A 20,145-nucleotide genomic window follows, 5' to 3' on the forward strand; every position below is an offset into this window, starting at 1 on the left:
TCTTGAGTAGAACAAAAAATACTTATGATGGGTATGCCTTCTGGACATGTGCAAATTTACAAGAGAGTAAACTGTCAGATATGTATTTTTCTCACCTCGTTTCATTTTCCAAATCCTTGTACTATAAAGTCAAAGTTTACTTGCCAAGTGTATTTAAAGATAATTTAGTCAGTGAAATTTACAGGCCTAAATCACTCTGAAGTTTCCCAAAAAATAGTAGTGTAGTGTGGAAATGCTGAATAGATGCATGATGGTTATGTAGTACTATTTAAAGATACACGTCAATGCAGTGAGATACATTTTTAAGAACCACCTGCTAAAGAGAGCAACAGTAGATGCAAATTTGAAATTGTTAGCCACACAATCAGATGTGTTGTTAGAGCTGCATCCCAAGGATGCAGATAATCCTTTCCCAGTAACAGGAGCTTGACAACTTCAATATAAATAAAAGCTAAAACATCAAAGTCACTACCAAATTCCTCAGTCTGCTACTAATTTGCATTTTATTTGTGAAGGTATGGCAGAAATTCTGTTCTTTGTAATAGTGTTATTCATTCTGACTTGAACTTTCTTTGAGCTTTGATATTTCATGTGTCTTTCAGATTTTTGTTTCATGACCAGCTATTTTTCACTATTAGTTTCTGATAAACAGTAGCAACAGCTTTGGCAGAGACAACAGTAGTGAAGTTCTTAAGCTTTAGACCAAGTAGCTTCTTAGTGTAGCAATATTTTCCAAGTCTTCTAATTGAACACTATTACATAATTTTAAAGTACTGTTATAAATTAGAAGTTCATGAAAAATAATGCTGCCTAAGCAAGAACTACATCACTACCTGTTCAAAGTATTTATTTTAGTCTACCTCAGTATTTTGGATGGTAGCTATTTTTAAAAAGTAACTTTTCATTTTAAGTTGATCATAGCTTTGCCCTGGATGCCTGTGACAGTCAATGTATTGTTAAATGCATTTAAAACACTGATTTTGTGCTGTGTTCCTTGCAGGTGCATTCTGCTGCCTCTCTTGGGAGTGAAGCCCCCTCAGCAGAGCCTCTTCATGCTGGTGGACTCGGTGGACGAGGGCTGTAACGTTTCTGAGGGTGAACAGACCTCCACAAGTTTGTCTGGGACCATAGCAGAGATTTTAGCCAGCCACTTCGAGTTCTTCCCTCCCTGGCTGCTCCTCCTGTGTTCTGCCCGCAAGCAGAGTAAAGCTGTTACAAAAATGTTTACAGGTGAGCACAGAGCACAGGGATTGTTTGGGACCTGTACCTAGGATGTTGTATTTACCTGCCCTGGGGATGGTGGGAAGCACTGCTGCATGCTTAGTTCTAAAAAAATGACAATAGCAAAAGTAGTAATTGTAAAAAACATACATCCCTGTGTGGTATTTTCGGGGTCCTCCATGGCAGGAAGGAAATTATGAATCTGATTCCATGTTCTTAGAAGGCTAATTTATTATTTTATGGTATTATATTATTTAAAGAATGCTCTACTAAAACTATACTAAAGAATAGAGAAAGGATGCTTACAGATGGCCTAACAAGATGCTAATGAAAAACTTGTGACTCTGCAGAGTCCCCACACAGCCTGACCATGACTGGTCATTTTTTTTTTAAGTCACAGTAATTCACAGGTTGGATAAGCAATCTCCAGCCACATTCCAAAGCAGCAAAACACAGGAGAAGCAAATGAGATAATATTCTTTTCCTTTTTCTCTGAGGCTTCTCAGCTTCCCAGGAGAGAAATCCTGACGAAGGGATTTTTCAGAAAATATGATGGTGACATCCCTGTTTCCGAAGGACTATGGAAAGCTTAAATCCAAACATGTTAGAGTTTAATTTTATCTTTGCAAAGCACCCATGTTCTCTTCAGTGTCTTAAATTTTCCTCTTGCTTTGCTCATTTTAGGAAGCTTCAAACAGCAGCATAGGTGATGTGTAACTGCAGATTTCAGCTGCATACACCCATTCCATACAACCTCAGAAGGTCTTTTCATCTGCCATTAAAAATCTCTCCCCATGTTTGCAGAAAGTGGGTAATAATGTCTGAAGGTGAAATTGGAGAGAGGAACAATGTAGATGTGAATCCTTGGACTGTGCTTTTGGCAAAGGTTGCACAGTAAAAAAAAAAAAATTTACAGCTTCTTCATCCAGGCTTTACTGTGTCATGAGAACATTTCTTCACTGAAATGACATTGTTACTGGAAGTTCTCTGAAATTTAATAAAAGGCAATATCTGGACTGGATTCCAGGCCTATGTATAAAGCCTGTGTGTATAAGGACACAATTAGGACAAAAATGTGATTACAGAACTTAGACCCATAGGCTTGCTGGTTGCCACAGTGGCAGAAGGTCAATGGGATAATTGCACTTCGGAATGAAGTACTGTACTGATCAGAGGCAGACATGAAGACTGGTATTTGGGAGTATGTGACAACTAAAAGAAACTTTGGGGTTTCTTTTCACAGGGTTCCTTCAGGCATTCCTATGGGACTGGTTTTGTCAGAGTTTGGCTGATTAGATGTGTTGTTATTGCCAAAAAACCAACAAGACTTTTCTCACAAAAGTCCTATTTCCTTTCCATTGAATCATACAGTGTTTCAGACTAGCCCTAAAAAATTGCTCTTGTCTTTTAAGTATATTTCCAGATGGAATTCCTGACAGGAAAAATCAGCAGAACTAATGGATATGCCTTTAAAATAAATTTAATTCCAGTGAGTTAATTTTTCATTTCCACAGAGTATGACTTGATGAATAGCATAAAGGAAATTGGTGTGTGATACTATAATCCCATCTTCACTGTGGAAAAGGTACACCAAAGAAAGAATTGGATATAAATTGAGAAGAAATTTTAGGGTCTGTTTGGAGGCAGTTGTGGTTTAGCCTGTATGAAAGGAAAATGTGACATTACAGCCAATGTGCTGGCTGCCCATTTAATTCACTGTTGGAGGATTTTTCTGTTACCAGCCAGTATTCAGGTTTGCAGAAGGTGTAGTAAGGATATATGAGGAGCATGGCTGAAGCTTCTATTAACTTCAGAAACTGTGCAACTTGATGTTGTAAAACTGCAAATAACATGGATTTATTTTTGGATTCTGGCCTGCAAAGGATTGATTGACATTCACTCTTTTACTGGGGCAAACTCTTCTCCTTTGTGGTATTTGAACCTTTACATTTAGCTGAGCCAGTTTTTAAAGCTATTTACATTTAGTTGGTGGGCAGGCAGAAGTGGAGATCAACAATAAGTATTTGGACCAAATAAAAATCAGTTGCACTGTAACTTGGTGAGAGAGATTGGGATCCTTTCAGAATTTATTAAGAAAATGTGTCCCATCTGTAGTTTTTTCTGTTAAAAAAGTTTTGGAGTATGGTATGAAATGTACATTGACCAGTATTAATTTGTTTGCAGTGAGTTTGTATCTGTTTTCGCTTAGAATTTTCATTCAGTGAACGATTCTTCTGAGTCTGTCTGACAAATAGGTTTAGCTCTCATGTCAGCAAAGTGTTCTGAATAACTGGAAGCAGGCTTGCTGCAGTGGCCTTCTCCTGATGATGCTCTTTTTTGGGTGTGCAGTACAGATGGGAGTTGTGCAAGCAGCTCCTGAGCCAAAAATAGTGATGACATGGAAGAGAGAGTCCAGTCTTTCTCACCCACTGTCATCCCGAGGCTGCCAGTGGTGAATAATCGTCCCTAGTGCTCTTAAGAATGAGAAAAAGAGGAGGGGTGTTTGTTCTGGTCCTCTTTGTTCTTTCACTTCTGGTGGCAACTAATGTATGAAAACTGAATAGCCGTGCCTGCTTGTGCTGCAGCTTGTGCTCTGGGCCCTTCTGTGTTCCCAGATTCTGTAGTAGCACAGTGTGCTACGGATTTTTCCCCCTTGCTCAGATTCTCAGCTTTCATTAATTTAAAAAAAAAAAAAAGGAAAAAAAAAAGTTTTGCCTCTTGTGGCTACAGAGACAACCTCAAAAATAAGAACCAAATGTGAGATGATGCCTGGCTGAGTCTGCGGTCACCCTCCGCAGTGAGCAAATGCCAAATGAGTTTAAAAAGGAGTGGGACAGATAACTGCCTTCTCTCCATGTGCTCTGTCACCAACTGCCACATGCTGCCTGCTTGCTTTCCCTAAAGGCTTTTCCCCTAAATTTAACAATTTTGTCTTGCACCCATAGTTATCCACGTTGTCTCCCACATCGTCGTTTGTTATCATTTGGCTCCAAGTGTGGGCACTCAAGCAGCTACATCAACACAGCCCTTCCAACATGAAAGTGGCACAGAGGGTAAAATGTGCCAAAAAAATTACTTTTTTTTTTCCTTTTTAGCTAATGAGCTAATTCTAATGCTTCTTCTAAAATGAGACTAAATCTTGAAAGCATAGGAGTCATGCTTTTCAAAACCTGTTTTGAAAATCCCTCATAGCAGTTGGAGAATTTGAGGCATTTTAAAATCAGGCAATTTGACATAGATGAGTTGGAGTGAACAGCAGATAATTTCTCATTAACAGTATAAAGGTAAATAGGAAAAAGTGCGTATGTACAAATGGTTTTAAAAGGCTTCTTTTTTTAATAGGCATTTACCTAATTTCTTCTGTTTTTGCTAGACACATAAATCAAGTATCTGTGCATGTGGCAGCACAACCTGTGCAGGGTCACATCTCAGGGACTCACAGTTCTCATGAAGTTAATGGCAAATACCAGAAAGATACTGGAAAATTCAATTAAAAAACTAAAAGTGGAGGTGAAAGGGTTCAGTTTAGCCTCAGAGGCAACTTTTAAGGTGCATTCACCCACTTGTCCATAGGCAGGAACTGACAATGTCATCCATTTTTCACTCATTCTTTATTTGTCATTCGGTTCAAGACAGACAGGAACTTTTAGGAGTTGGTATATATCTGAATTTGTTCTTGGTTGGAAATCTCAGGAACATTTTTTTCTCATGTTTCTGCTGTTTAAATGTCTGAATAGATGTGGAGTGTTGTTTTCCTTACAGCCCTTCCAAAAAAATCAAAAAATAAGCAAAAATGTGAAAATTTTAGAGAAATATAGTAAAAAAATCGCAGTGCAACTTCTCTCAAAAACCTCACTGTTTGGTGATTAGAGCTACTAAGGTAATTCTATTGCTGAATACCCAAAGCAAATCAGTTGCCAGATTTGAAGCTGAGCCTTTCTACTATTCCAGAAAATAAATTGCATGAGACTACTTCAGGAGAGATTGCTTCCAAAATAAAAAATCTAAGTTGTCCTCTAATTTTTCATTGTAGGTTGGAATTTATTTGGATGATTTCATGTTTCTTTGAAGTCTTTATGGGAGTTGGGTTCTTACTGTAAAAGATAAACTATATATTTATGTGGTTGTAAAATTTACTTTTATAACATTGAAGCTTTGAAAAAGTTTATTTCTTGTTTAGGTTTGGGGTTTGGAAAGAAAAATTCTTTAGAATGCTTGGGAAAATATAGGGAGCTTTTAATTACTGTGTCCTTTCTTTTCATTACCACTTTGAAAGCATTGTACTAGGGAATTTCATATTTCCTTGTAAAAAGTTGTGTGTGAACTTGGAGTTTAATTGCCTTGTAATTAAAGAGGGAAGACTAAATTGTTTTAAATGGACTATTACCTGTAGATCCAGTTAAATAAACTTCTGTGCAGTGACACGGACCAGTGAGAGCAGCAGATTTCAGCCTCAGTGTCTCGTAGCACCTGCAGAAGAGGCAGAGGCATTTGTAATGCACAATATGCTGCAAATGCACTAAGAGCTAAGTGTGCTGCCTGAGTCTCCAGGTGCCCTTTGCTCTGCTGGATAAGTTATTCTTTGTGAGCAGGTGTGCATAAATGGCCTCAGAAGTACCTAATTCAGTGCATGTTTAGATCAGCCGCATAAATTATTAATGCCAAATTACTGCCATGTTGGTAATAATTTGAATTTCTCTAAAGCTTACAATTCAGTTAAATACATTAAAATGCGTTTTAAACTTCTGTTATGTGCTTATGTAAATCCATTTAGAGATATGAAAGTGGAAGGATATTTTTAAGTATTGAAACTTGCTAGTTAATAGCTTTTTTACTATTAAAATATGAAAAGGTTGACATGCTATAAAAGTATTTATAACCAAGATACTTTTTTTCCCCCTTTTGAATGGCCCTAGGTCTTGCCAAGGAATACATTTGGAACAGATTTGTTTACAGAACTGCCAGAAATGCAATAAATTAGAACAATCCATATTGGAGCTCCCATTGGGTTGAAAGTGATGTGTTGTAAGAAAAATTTTAACAATGCAAGAAGCAGGGTCGTGGGACTGCAAGTTCTGTCTACTGTAACTTCTGTTTTGCTGAGCTTAAGCAGTTCATGGGAATGCATCTGAAACAAAATGAGCTTTCTCTTAATATTTTGGTACTTCTTACCCATGAAAGTGAGTTATTGTATGGAGCAGGGTTGAAAAGCAAGTTTGCAGGACCTTTGTTTGGAAATGTAAAATTGCTTCATTTAGGCAGATATTTGGGGGAAAAAAACATAGCTTTGTTTTCCTTCTTCAAGCTAGCAACAAAAAATTCAGACTTAAAAAAATTCAGTTCTATCTATAAGGCTTCTTTTGAATTATTTGCTTATTATGGTATGGCCTGATACAGTGGTTAATATTAACATCGTGTTTCATGTTACAGTGGCAATTTGTTAATCCCAGCCCTTAAAGGGTGTTTCATCCCTGGGATGTGTGAAGGTCTGTATGAGTGTAGTGTGCTTCTTGCTCTCCAAGCTTAATTTCAGATAGAATATATGGGATCTCATTAGCAAAGAAGGTATGGAAATACTGCAGAAAAGGGGGGGAAAAGCAGTTTTTGGCTTCCATTAACATATAGCAAATCAAATAATTTAAAACTGCTCTGAAGCCTTCTGAAATGTATTTTCCTGTCTGAAGTGTTTAGATATTTGGTGTACCTCAGGTAAGAACAGATCAGGGTAGTATTTTTAGCTCTAGTATGGAATAAAGTAATCAGATCATCTTGGAATGTTTTGTGTTGGAAGAGACCTTAAAGATCATCTCACTCCAGCCCTGTGCCATGGGCAGGGACACCTTCCACTCTCCCAGGTTATTCAAAGCCCCATCCAACCTGGCCTTGAGCACTGCCAGGAATGGAGCATCCACAGCTTCTCTCGGTACTGATATATCATTTAAAGGGAAAAAAATAATGCCAAGCACACAAACTTTCCTTTTTTACTTTTTTATTTGGAGGGCTTAGGGTTTTTTTTTGTTCACTCTTCCACTCATTTTGGGAAGCAAAGTGAAAATTGTTTTTCAAAGAATGCTTGCAAGACAGGCAAGTCTTTTGTTTTTGCAGCAGGGGTGCAGAGACTGAGACAGAGGCGCCTAAACAGTTATCACTGCGAGTTTTCCTGGGAAGGCTGGGAGTCAGGAGAGGTGAAGTGTAATCATTAGTCAGGCAACACTGAACATCAGCTGAAATCTCAGGATTGCTATTGTGCCAGTCCATCAGGGGTTTTCTCATTGCAGGGAAATGAAATCTGCTACTCAAAAAAGAAACCATGTGAAAATAAAAACAGCTTACGTTTGCAGGTGTATATTGGGAGGCAGGATGTGGGCATGGGATTAATGTGAGAGGTTGGGGATTTTGTGAGCAGGGTCACTTCGGTCTAAAGACACAGAGAATGATTTTGCAGAGCTCCCTGCCCGTTCCTGTTGAGGCAAGAGACGGAGACAGATCTGTGTGAGGCGAAGCAGGGCAGTTCAGGGGAAGGTGAGAGAGCAGGGTGGCTGTGTCTGCTCCAGATGGAGCAAACCAGAGCTGTTCCCTCTGCACACGTGAGCCAGGCAAAGGGACACTTGTCCCCAGTTACAGCTCCTTGGATGCATGTGACTGTGGGTCCATGAACCAAGCAATGGCTTTGGTGTTATTTTTTCACTTCTGTGTCTTCTGAAGGATCCTGACCTAGAAACAGCCTTTCACTTCAAGTGGGAGCTTGGGATCTGCAGAATCACAGGGCACTGTCCGCTCTTACTCAGCAAAGTTTTTTATTTGGGTTGTGTGCAAGAATTAAGGGCTTCACAAAGTTACATACAGAATATTTTATTAAAATACATAGTAAAGCAATGAATTATGCCATTCTACGGGTCAGGTAAGGACATTACATGAATTTGTGGCACATTATAGTGGATAAAGCTATTTCTATGTTTCCTTTTAGAGACAAAAAAAGAGAAGAAGCCTCTGGAATGGACAAAATAATCTTGCTTATTTCTGGCCTTTTGATTAAAAAATCTTCAAGTAGTCAATCTTGCTTGTGTAATCTTATCCTCTGAACTGACTGTGCAAAAGTGTCCTCTCCAGTGATTTCGTTTCATGGAGAACCATGATTTTGTTTTAGGTATTCTGTTGGTTCAGTCCTGTTTGTCGTGCTTCCATAATTACTAAGGGAAGCAGAAATATTTTAGTAACACTTCCATAGTTGGCCTCTCTGTTCTGTTTGTACAGTGCTGATGAAGACTAAACAATTAACAGAGTGACCTTCAGGGGACATTCAGAGTGTCTGCTGAAGCCACCAGGCAGCAAAAACCACAGGTCTGTTACCAGCCTGAATTTGCTGTCAGAACAACCTCGCAGACTGAGCACTGTGATCCACAGAGTGTTTAAATACAATAAAAACATAGATCTAGAAGCAGCATCCTACAGAGGCTCGCTTAAAATGATTTTTTTCTGTGGAGATGGGGCTAGAATTGAATTGAACACATCGATCTATGGTTGCTTTTCCTTCAGTGTAATTTAGAGATCAGTAACTCAGCTTTGGTTGGAAGAGCAGTTGGTTGTGTCTGACTAGCTGCTCTGGCTGTAAGGAAGGGATGACAAGCTGTCCCTGCAAAGGTGAGGTAATAAACATAATAATTGCCTTAACTTAAATAGCTTAAAATTACTTAGAATTCCATTGTTAACCACACTGGAGAAGGGATTACTTCTTTAATAATATAATAATACTTAATAATCTTATTTCAGTTGCAGTTTTGATGGTTTTGCTTAGGTGTTTAATATTGTCCAAGGCAGACACACAATGCCTAATTCAGAGTGATTTTCAATATTATTTTTGTTAATAGCACCTGTTTTTTCTTACAATAGATGATAACAGTGCATCTAATCATCAAAGTTTTCTGCTATTATAATTAATTTATATTCACTGTGTTTACAGGGGAAAATATTTTATTGTGGGTGTTCCCCACCCAAAAATGTCTTGGCTTTTATTTACTCTTCTTTCAACATTGAGTTAAGCAGAGCTGGATCATAAGTAATTACAACTTTCTCTCCTCTCAACAGGTTTTCGAAAAATAAGTCTGGATGACCTCCGAAAGGCTTACATTGTGAAAGATGTGCAGCAATATATTCTGCATCGTTTGGACCAGGAAGAAGCCCTGAGACAACACCTCACAAAGGAAACAGCAGAAATGCTGAATCAGCTTCACATCAAAAGCAGCGGTTGCTTTTTGTACCTGGAGCGTGTCCTAGACGGAGTTGTGGAGAATTTTATCATGTTGCGGGAGATCCGTGATATTCCAGGAACATTAAATGGCCTCTACCTTTGGCTCTGTCAGAGACTTTTTGTGAGAAAACAGTTTGCAAAGGTCCAGCCCATCCTTAATGTAATTCTTGCAGCCTGCAGGCCCTTGACCACCATGGAATTGTATCAAGCGGTGTGGACCAAAAACATGACGATGACGATGGAGGACTTTCAACGCAAATTGGATGTCCTGTCCAAAGTCCTTATCGATGGCCTTGGAAATACAAAAATCTTGTTTCATTACAGTTTTGCAGAGTGGTTGCTGGATGTGAAGCACTGCACACAGAAATACTTGTGTAACGCTGCAGAGGGACACAGAATGCTGGCCATGAGTTACACCTGCCGGGCAAAGAATTTATCGCCGCTAGAAGCGCAAGAGTTTGCATTGCATCTCATTAATTCTAATTTACAGTTGGAGACTTCGGAGCTGGCTTTGTGGATGATCTGGAATGGCACGCCTGTCAAAGATTCCCTGTCCACCTTAATTCCTAAAGAGCAAGAGGTGCTACAGCTGCTGGTAAAGGCCGGTGCTCACGTCAACAGCGAAGACGACCGCACGTCTTGCATCGTCCGGCAGGCCCTGGAGAGGGAGGACTCCATCCGCACCTTGCTGGACAACGGCGCGTCCGTGAACCAGTGCGATTCCAACGGGAGAACGCTGCTGGCCAATGCGGCCTACAGCGGCAACCTCGACGTGGTCAACCTGCTGGTGTCCAGGGGCGCCGACCTGGAGATCGAAGACGCCCACGGGCAGACGGCGCTGACCTTGGCTTCCCGGCAGGGCCACACCAAGGTGGTCAACTGCCTCATCGGCTGCGGGGCCAACGTCAACCACACGGACCACGACGGCTGGACGGCGCTGCGCTCGGCCGCCTGGGGAGGGCACACCGAGGTGGTGTCCGCACTGCTCTACGCTGGCGTCAAGGTGGACTGCGCCGACGCCGACAGCCGCACGGCGCTGAGGGCGGCGGCGTGGGGAGGGCACGAGGACATCGTGCTGAACCTGCTCCAGCACGGGGCCGAAGTGAACAAAGCCGACAACGAGGGCAGGACGGCTCTGATCGCCGCGGCGTACATGGGGCACAAGGAGATCGTGGAGCACCTGCTGGACCACGGCGCAGAGGTGAACCACGAGGACGTGGATGGCAGGACGGCGCTGTCCGTGGCCGCGCTCTGTGTGCCGGCCAGCAAGGGCCACGCCTCGGTGGTCAGCCTCCTCATCGACCGCGGCGCTGAGGTCGACCACTGCGACAAGGATGGCATGACTCCGCTGCTGGTGGCCGCCTATGAGGGACACGTGGATGTGGTTGATCTGCTCCTGGAAGGAGGAGCTGACGTTGATCACACGGACAACAACGGCCGGACGCCGCTTCTGGCAGCAGCCTCCATGGGCCACGCCTCGGTGGTGAATACTCTCTTGTTTTGGGGTGCAGCTGTTGACAGCATCGACAGTGAAGGTAGAACAGTCCTGAGCATAGCATCTGCGCAGGGCAATGTTGAGGTAGTGCGGACTCTGCTGGACAGGGGGCTAGATGAAAATCACAGAGACGATGCAGGCTGGACACCTTTGCACATGGCAGCTTTTGAAGGTCACAGGTTGATCTGTGAAGCTCTTATAGAACAAGGTGCTAGAACAAATGAAATTGATAATGATGGACGGATACCTTTTATATTAGCTGCGCAAGAAGGTCACTATGATTGTGTGCAGATGTTACTGGAAAACAAATCCAACATTGATCAGAGAGGCTATGATGGGAGAAATGCTCTCCGGGTTGCTGCCTTAGAAGGTCATAGAGATATAGTCGAGCTACTGCTCAGCCATGGAGCAGATGTGAACTACAAAGATGCTGATGGCCGGCCGACACTTTATATCCTAGCGTTAGAAAACCAGCTTACAATGGCTGAGTATTTTTTAGAAAATGGTGCAAACGTCGAAGCCAGCGATGCTGAAGGAAGAACAGCACTCCATGTTTCCTGCTGGCAGGGCCATTTGGAGATGGTGCAGGTGCTGATAACGTACCACGCTGACGTGAACGCTGCAGACAACGAGAAGAGATCTGCTTTGCAGTCTGCTGCATGGCAAGGCCACGTGAAGGTCGTGCAGCTTCTCATCGAGCATGGGGCTCTGGTCGACCACACTTGTAATCAAGGTGCTACTGGACTCTGCATTGCAGCCCAAGAGGGGCACATTGACGTTGTCCAGATATTACTGGAGCATGGTGCTGATCCCAATCACGCTGACCAATTTGGGCGCACTGCTATGCGGGTTGCAGCCAAAAATGGACACTCCCAGATTATCAAATTACTGGAAAAATATGGTGCATCGACTCTGAATGGTTGTACGCCGTCTCCAGTCCACACAATGGAGCAGAAGCCCTTACAATCAGTCTCCTCTAAAATGCAGTCCTTAACCATGAAGTCCAATAGTTCAGGGAGTACTGGAGGGGACATGCAGCCTGGGATGCGGGGATTATCCAATGGGCCTGCACACGCCTTCAGTTCTCCTTCGGAGTCTCCCGATTCTACGGTTGACCGTCAGAAATCATCTTTATCAAATAATTCCCTGAAAAGCTCCAAGAATTCCTCTCTCCGCACCACGTCCTCGACGGCCACCGCTCAGACGGTGCCCATCGATAGTTTCCACAGCCTGTCGTTCACGGAGCAAATCCAGCAGCATTCCCTGCCACGCAGCAGAAGCAGGCAGTCCATTGTCTCCCCTTCTTCCACAACTCATTCCCTAAGTCAAAATCACAATTCACCCAGCAGCGAGTTTGAATGGAGCCAAGTGAAACCTAGCTTGAAATCAACTAAAGCGAACAAAGGGGGCAAAACAGACAACTCCAGCAAGTCGGGGTCAGCTGGAAAAAAAATAAAGCAGAGTAGTTCCTCCCAACCCAAAGTGCTAGAGTATGAAATGACTCAGTTTGATAAACGAGTACCTATTGCCAAATCTGGCACAAGCATGCCACTGAAATCGATGCCTCCAGAGCCACAGTGCAAGATTTTGGTCCCTCCAGCTCAGCAAGAAGTTGGTCGATCTCAGCAGCAGTTCCTGATTCACCAACAGAGTGGGGAGCAGAAGAAGAGAAATGGCATTATGACAAATCCAAATTACCACCTTCAGAGCAATCAGGTTTTTCTTGGCAGGGTTTCTGTCCCACGAACAGTGCAGGACAGAGGGCATCAGGATGTGTTGGAAGGCTATCCCCCCGCAGAGACAGAACTCAGCCTTAAGCAAGCCTTAAAACTTCAGATTGAAGGTAGCGACCCAAGCTTCAACTACAAGAAGGAAACACCATTGTAAAAGGTAACTTACCCAGTCACAAAGGAACAAAACGCCTGCATTTCATTTAAAATGTGCTAAAATTGCATTTTATTATCATTTACCATCATAATTGCTTACGGGATGGATGTTAAAATCTTAACCTGTCAAGTATTTCCTTCGCTGTCATTTAAAAGCGCCAGCCATAGAGGAATTGGATTGCTGTCATGTTGTCTGTTGAATTCACTCACTCAAATTGTGCCCCACTGTCTTTGAAAAGTGAGTTTCAGGTGGCAATGATTTGGAATTGGATTTTCATATGTAAGGACAGATGAGAATTTCAGTTCTTTATATTTTCAGATACAGTCTTTATTTCATTATTTACAAAAATGCTCCTCAGAAAGTTTCTGAAGGTTCTTATAAGTTATAGGCAACCATTTCTCAGAATGCAGATTTCAAGAGTGAGCATAAGTATAAAATACTATTCTAAAGCTTTGATTTTATGTTACTGTAAAGGTAATCCTCCTATAAAAGAGGTGGCTTTTCTTAGTGTAAGATTATAATCTATGTTATAGTACCAATTTTCTGACCATTCTGTTGTTCTTAATCAGTGGAGGTCATTTAGATATCTCACCTTCTCTCCAATACTGAATTTTAAGCTGAAAAATAATTATAAGTCTCTTTTTCAGACATGAATTGTCAGTGAGTCAGCTAAAATAGGAAGAGGGAGAAAAATAGAACAGTTGAGGTGTATGTTTTTTAGGATATTCGGGATGTGTTAGTATGTTTCCTTTTGGAATTTCGGAGAAGCAGAATAAGAGGTGTGCCCACCTCTTATTGCTTGCTCACTTATTTTTGAAAGCATTTTTTTCTTGTGTGAATGCAGCATTTTGGACAGCTCAGGCTGCTCTTCCTTAGAACAAGGATGTTCTTGCCAGTTCTGACTCAGTTCTGCTGCAGGTCATCAGAGACAGAGTGTTTCTAGCACAGCTGCAGGTGGTGCAGAACCCATACATGGAAGGTCTTCAGCTGTCAAAAACACACAAATAGACATTTTCCCAAAATGTCCTGGAAATTAATTTTAGTGGAATATATCTGTAGACACAGCCGAGGTGAATTGCAGAGCTATAGAATATTGTGCAGGACCCTGTTGGGCTGGCATTTTGGTTCAGTTAAAATGTTTGAAACAATACAGTGTTTCAGAAACATCTACAATAGAGCCTGCACATTTGTAAAATGCAAATTTTACCAAAGGGTCAGATGAGCTGTGGGGCAGGACAGCAGGAACAGGCATAGAGAGGAATCATCAGGTGGGAGAGAAAAGTCCTTAAATCTTCATAAAAGTTACAAGGATTTCAGATTCCCACAGTAGCACATCATGCCCAAACAGGATTAGAATTTATTTGTAACTTTTTCCTGCTTCTGTAAATCTTTAAAACGTGTAATTAAGGATTGTATTTCCTAACTCTTACGTGCCTCCACCTGATGCTCACTGCTTGCTTTAATGTTATACTTTATTGTAAATCCATTGCATGGTTCTGATGTGGAATGTGTTCATCTGACCTGACCTGTCATCAAAAAACTGGTTTGGGTGAATCTTTCCATCTTCCTTTATTTTAAAATATAATCAGCATATAAAGAAATCTGAACATTCCACATATAATACTAAAATTTGGCTTTGCTTTGTCTGGAACAAATGGTGTGTTACTGAAAATTCAGGGTTTCTCTCAGTGAAGTTCTTGGTTGTGCAAATGGCTAAAAAATGAGGTGTGGATAACCAAATGGTTTCTTTTGCTTTTCTCTTGACACTTTCCAGAGCGTCACCATAAAGATGGGAGTTTAGAACAAATCTGTGTGGATTATGAAGTGCTTGGCACAGGCTGTAATTTACCTCCTCTTTTGCCAAATCTCAAGCAGAAAAATGGGTAATTTCCCTGACTGGTGGATAAATGAATCACCTGTGGGGAATCACATCAGAAATACTCCATGGGAGCACCACAGGAATGGCTTTCCTTTCCTGACTGCTGCTTCCCAGCCTTTCCAGGAAGATCTCCTGTTGTGGGGACTTTGTAGGAGCTTGGGTTGGCAGAGGGCACAGGGAATCAATCACAGGGCCGGCGTTGGGCAGGAAGCACTTTTCCTTATCAAGTTGTTGTTTTGTGCTTTTGACTTTAATTAGGGATGACACAGCTCCATTTCTGACAGTGCTGATTGTGTTACAGACTATTTCAAAGCTCAGTGTTTTTATTTTGTACTTGCAGGCCAGTTCCATGATGCTGTGAACAGAAGTGCTTCTGCTCCCAATGATTTATCAGCTGGCTGGGATGAAAGCAAACAGTGCTTGTTTAGTCCACCTAGAAATTCAAGAATGTGATTCCTACAGTTCAGTTACCTTAATTACTGTAACGTGCCTACATTTTCAGGCTGCCTTCTCAGTATAACCCTCTGTGCTTCGAAATTTTATTTTGTGTACTTTGTATTTAATACACAGAATGAGCACTTTTTTTAATTGCAGAAAGATATATGCTGTATTTCCCTGAGCACAGCTGAAAATGGTAAGAACCAGTAATTCTGATTTCCTGTTCCAGATCGCTTGGTAGAGGTGCATGTGCCACAGTGAACTGTGTTATGGAAAAGGCAGTGCTTTTTTTTGTATTTATTTTTCTGTGGCTAAAGAAAACAAGCAACGAGTTTGTCATATTTGCATTGTTATGTATTGTCAGTTCCCCGTGTACTTCAAAAGGTTCCCTCCAGAATTACAAGTCTTGTAACAGTATTTTATAAATACTGTACTTGTGTGTTCTGTCTGTGTAATTGCTGTTCAGTGGTGGCAATGAAGTCGGACTGCAACCACCTGCAGTGTCTTTGGGATTTTTAAGAGGCAAAAATCTACTCTGGTACTACAGCACCAAATCTGGATGGCAGACTGGGGCCACTGAAAGCAATAGGCAAATTTTGGACACTTGGTCTTCAATAGGCTCTGTTATTGCTACCGTGATGAGGTCACTAATATGGGTATGTCTGAGGTGCTAAAAGGTCTGATCCTGCTTTCTTGGATATCTCTATACATTAGAAACAGCTCTTTCTCTTTTCCAAGGCAAAGGACTATTTTTGGGAATGTCAGTAAAGCAAACCATGGGAAATACAGACCCTTTGTGAGCGAGGCTGAGGGAATAGCCAGCAGGAGTGCAGTGGAAAAGCACAGCGACAGCATTGCCTGGGGAGTGCAGAGGAGGCTGAGCTAGCCCTGTCCTGAGACAATGACTCCTTAAAGCACAAACTTGTATGAATGTGGGTACTGCTTCACTGGGATTAGGCAGAGCCAGCGTGTCTCTGTAGCTGGAGCACGGTGAGTCAGCAGTCAGGAGAGCCCAGCCGTGGAGAGTGGAAAGCTGGCTTCCTGCTCCTACAGCAGAACTGTTTTACTGGTGTGAAAGAGAGCAAAGTCAAGGTCATTGTTGTGAAAGTGAGCAGTGTGGGTTTTCCCTTCGAATGTGCACATCTTACTTGCACAGTTCTGCGAGTGATAAAACAAAACAAGTGGGTTCTTTTCTCCTACAAATGCAAGCTATATTCTACTATATTCACCATTACACAGCCTTGCTCTTTAGGAAATAAGCCTATTTTTGTATGCAAGTGTTTCTTCTAAAGGCTTGGGTTTCATCTTTTTCATACTCTAATTCTGATCATTCCAGAAATAAGATGATGGAGAGCTGAGGTTATTTTTCGTAGATGAATAATTAGATCCTTAAACTTTGATAAATGGCCCCTGGATGTAGATGTAGTGCATATTCTGAAGCACTGAAGGGCTCCATGTCTGGTTATTATGATCAACTGTCTTCAGAATACTTTTTTGCTTTTAAATCTTGCACCTCCATTCTTATTTGCTTTTTCCTAAATGTCAAAAAAGAATCTTTTATAGTCAGGCATTCATCGTATAGTAAAATTAGATGTTAGAAGCTGACACACAGCAATATGGATTATTCTGAATGTTTCATGTATTGAATTTCTTGTCCCCGTGGGACAATTATAAAATAAACATAACAGGAGTCTGGCAGAATGGCCTTAAGAGGGTTAGTGGTTTAGAAAAGAGAAAGTACCAAAATGTTCTCAGCAAACTTGTTCCAAACCTCAAGAGTAGTACTTTTGCAATACTGTGCAAGAATATGACTTTCCTTAGTGATTAGATGTATGTTTTGTTCTGTGGAAAGGGATCCCTGAATGCCAACATTTTTTCTACTGACCTTGACTGTCATTGGGATTATATTTATTTAATTTTATTGTGTTGTTATTAGTTGCACCTTGTGGACAGAGGACGTAAAAATATGGCCAATTTCACAAGGGGCCACAGCTTACAGATAGTCTGGCGGGTTTTGTGTGAATAGTATTTACATTTGAAGCAGTCACTGGGGAAACCCCTCTCTCCAAATGAGCAGAAAGTGACCTGTCAAAAACGTTTTCAGAATGACAATACTGCCACGTTGGAACATCCCTTTGGAACGGGGCAGGAATTGCTTTAAATCATCTATTTTCTCAGATGGTCTGTGTAATTCCACGTTGCTGTTGCAGTGTGATTTTTAGCATCGCCATTTGTGAGGGGTTTGTGTGCCAAGCAAAGTTGCTGTTCCCCCATTGTTCCCTGTGCCCTGCCCTTTCCCATCTGTAAATGGAGTGACTCAGCACAGCTGCTTCTGCCAGGGCAGCACTTCTCACCACCCAAAAAACCCGAATAAAACAGGAATCCTGTTTCTCTTCATCCCATTTCGCTGGTCCTTCCAAGAATTTTGGATCTCCACAAGACATCCAAAATTCTCGGGGGGAGAGCTGGGGAAAAAGACTGTTTTGTGGACATGGATATCAATACTGTGTGCATGTGGAAAAACTCATCTGGAGAGAAATGCATTAAGAGATACCGAGGCACAACTGATGCATTTTTGTCTTCTCTGTGATCAGTATTGAAAACATTACCATTTTTTAAAAACTAAAAAGGTGTTTTCCCTCCTCAGTTACTCTGCTATGCAAATGTCTGTTATGCTTAATATTCCCCATCTGAACTCCTCAGTTAACTTGGTTTGCAGATAGACTGTTTTTTCCTGGAGTGGGTTGTAAATAGCCTTTAATGTACATTGAATGAATTTCACATTGTAAAATTTTTATTTTATTCCTTGTATTATATTAAGCGAAAATCCCTGTGTATATTAAAGTGCATAATAAATATATTTGCTTTTCAGCAGACATCTAACTGTTTTAATTTTTCTACCTCATTTCCTGGGACATTTCAGGAAAAGGTTATTAAACTTGATTAACTTTCATGTAGTACTAAATGAAGCGTGATGTGTGTTTCCAGTAAGCAGCCCAGGCTAGCCAACCTCAGAGCCTGGCACTAATTCCTGTGGCTTTGAGCATATGCAGGAGAAGATTTGCTGCATGTCCTTCTCTTCAGAGTGACCATTATATACTGTAAATACCACAAGGACCAATAAATTAACTATTTCAGTTGCTGGAAGTTCTTAACAAGTTCAAATGGGTTTTGTTAATTATTGCCTTGATGAGTGTTTCTCTGTAGTATTTTCAGCTGAAGCAAAAGCTCTCTTACTGATGGTGGCTACTCATTTGTCTTGAATGTGTTATTAGAAAAGGTAGGGAAGTTTTCTTGGTCCTTGCAGTAATAATACCCTTTGGCCCTGTGATCTTGTCTCACTTCTTCAGATGGTAGAGCCACCATGATTTCTCTGCAGAGAGTGCAGGAGGAGTTTGTGCCTTCTGCAAGTGATGCTTCAGGTTCTCCCCCAGGTGTTCTGGTTCACGCAGATCCCAGCAGCTGGTACACACAGCTCCACTGATTCCTGAGATTAGGTGAATGGCAAAATTGTCATTATCTGCTGACTTGTTTATGTGGATTTCTGTTGTTTCTCACAGCAATTATAGACCCTCTTTTGTTAAGTTTTCAGTCTGAAATAACAAAGTATGAGATGCTTTAATTCAGTGGCTATTTTTTATTGCAGCAAAGAATTTTCACTTAATTGATCTTTGAATATGTTTTATTATGTCCCAGAAACAGACATTTTCTTCAGATAAGCACTGTAATAATATTTAAATAAAATTACTCAACACCTGTTTTAAATCTCTTATTCTATGGAATATACACAATCCCATTCAATAATGCTTCACCTCCTCTGTGAGATCCCTGCTACAATTTGACTTGTTTATTACATGTATTTTCCACAAGAAGGCTGAGATTGTTTGGCGGAGCAAACTAAAGCCCTTCAGTTGGAGGCCCTTGGGGAGACAGCAATGAGAGTTTGGCCTTGATCTAAATCCTAATCATGTGCTACAAAGAGTCACAGAAACAGGGTATGGGACTCCATATCCTATTGGCAAAAGACTCCAAATATATGTGTAGATAATATAAACAGATAGACCTTTAGAACTAAAATGTAATTTGCTGGTTGCAGGGAGAGAGTAAGGCATTGGGGTCTGGTTGTTGTTTTGGTTTTTTATTTTCTTCAGTGTTATATTTTTAATGGAACAACTTTTAAGCCTGCATCTCTTAGGGAAAAAGTTGTTTTGAAATATTAAGGTAAGTAATAAAATTCTCTCCTCTTAGAGTTAACGGTGTGAGCAGAGCTATTGTGTGTGGGTTGTGTCTTGGTGAACATCAGACAATCTCAGAGAGAGACTTTAAAACTCAAAACTTTATCCATAAAGGACAGAGTGGACCTTTATTTTGATTTATTCTGTCATTTTCCATTATGTTGGCTATCTAGTTCACATTGTGTTTTCCCCAAGAATAAAGCCCTCCAGCTTTAATAATAGTGTGATAGTTCTGTTGTTCTCACAAAAGGTGTTACTATTCACCAGGAAATCCCAAAGTACTTCACAGAAAACGCAGGAGGAATCCTGAGATGAGGATGCATTTGCTCTGTCAGTCACTGAACAGGCTCAAAGCAACGTCAGGAAAAGCCCCTGGGCCTCTCCCAGCACTAGGCAATTCTGCTGCCTTGAATAACCTGTTGTCTGGCATTAACTCCTCTCCTGCTTTTTTTCTCTTTTTTTTTCCTTTTTTTTTTCCTGTTGCTTTTTTTAGCTGCTTTTTGTGCATTTGCAGTGCAGCTGGCTGGAGGCTGTCCATGCAGCCGGGTGCTGCCAGCTCCAGCTCCTGGCTGGCTGCTGGAGCTGTGGCAGAGGAGTCAGCTCCGCTCTGGAGCCTGCCCTGCCTGCAGAGTGTTGGGATGGGGACCGGGGCCCACCTCGCTGCATCTGGCCCAGGGGGACAGCCTGCCAGGCTCTCTCTGGAGCTGTGCTCATTTTCCCCTGCTCCAATCAGAGCTTTCAG

General features: G+C 41.4%; 1 protein-coding gene across 1 annotated transcript in view; it reads left to right on the top strand.

The window, feature by feature from the left end:
* The window catches only part of ANKRD50 (ankyrin repeat domain containing 50), a 39,720-nt gene extending 20,794 nt beyond the window's left edge, over positions 1–18,926 (top strand). Inside the window, exons 3-5 of the mRNA XM_064711587.1 lie at positions 1,001–1,230; positions 9,307–12,854; positions 15,071–18,926. Coding sequence (XP_064567657.1) covers positions 1,001–1,230; positions 9,307–12,851 — 3,775 coding nt within the window. The 3' untranslated portion in view covers positions 12,852–12,854; positions 15,071–18,926. The remainder of the gene's footprint in view (positions 1–1,000; positions 1,231–9,306; positions 12,855–15,070) is intronic.
* The last annotated feature ends 1,219 nt before the right edge of the window (positions 18,927–20,145 follow it).

The sequence above is a fragment of the Zonotrichia leucophrys genome, chromosome 4 (assembly GCF_028769735.1).
Source record: "Zonotrichia leucophrys gambelii isolate GWCS_2022_RI chromosome 4, RI_Zleu_2.0, whole genome shotgun sequence".
Classification (NCBI taxonomy): Eukaryota; Metazoa; Chordata; class Aves; order Passeriformes; family Passerellidae; genus Zonotrichia; species Zonotrichia leucophrys.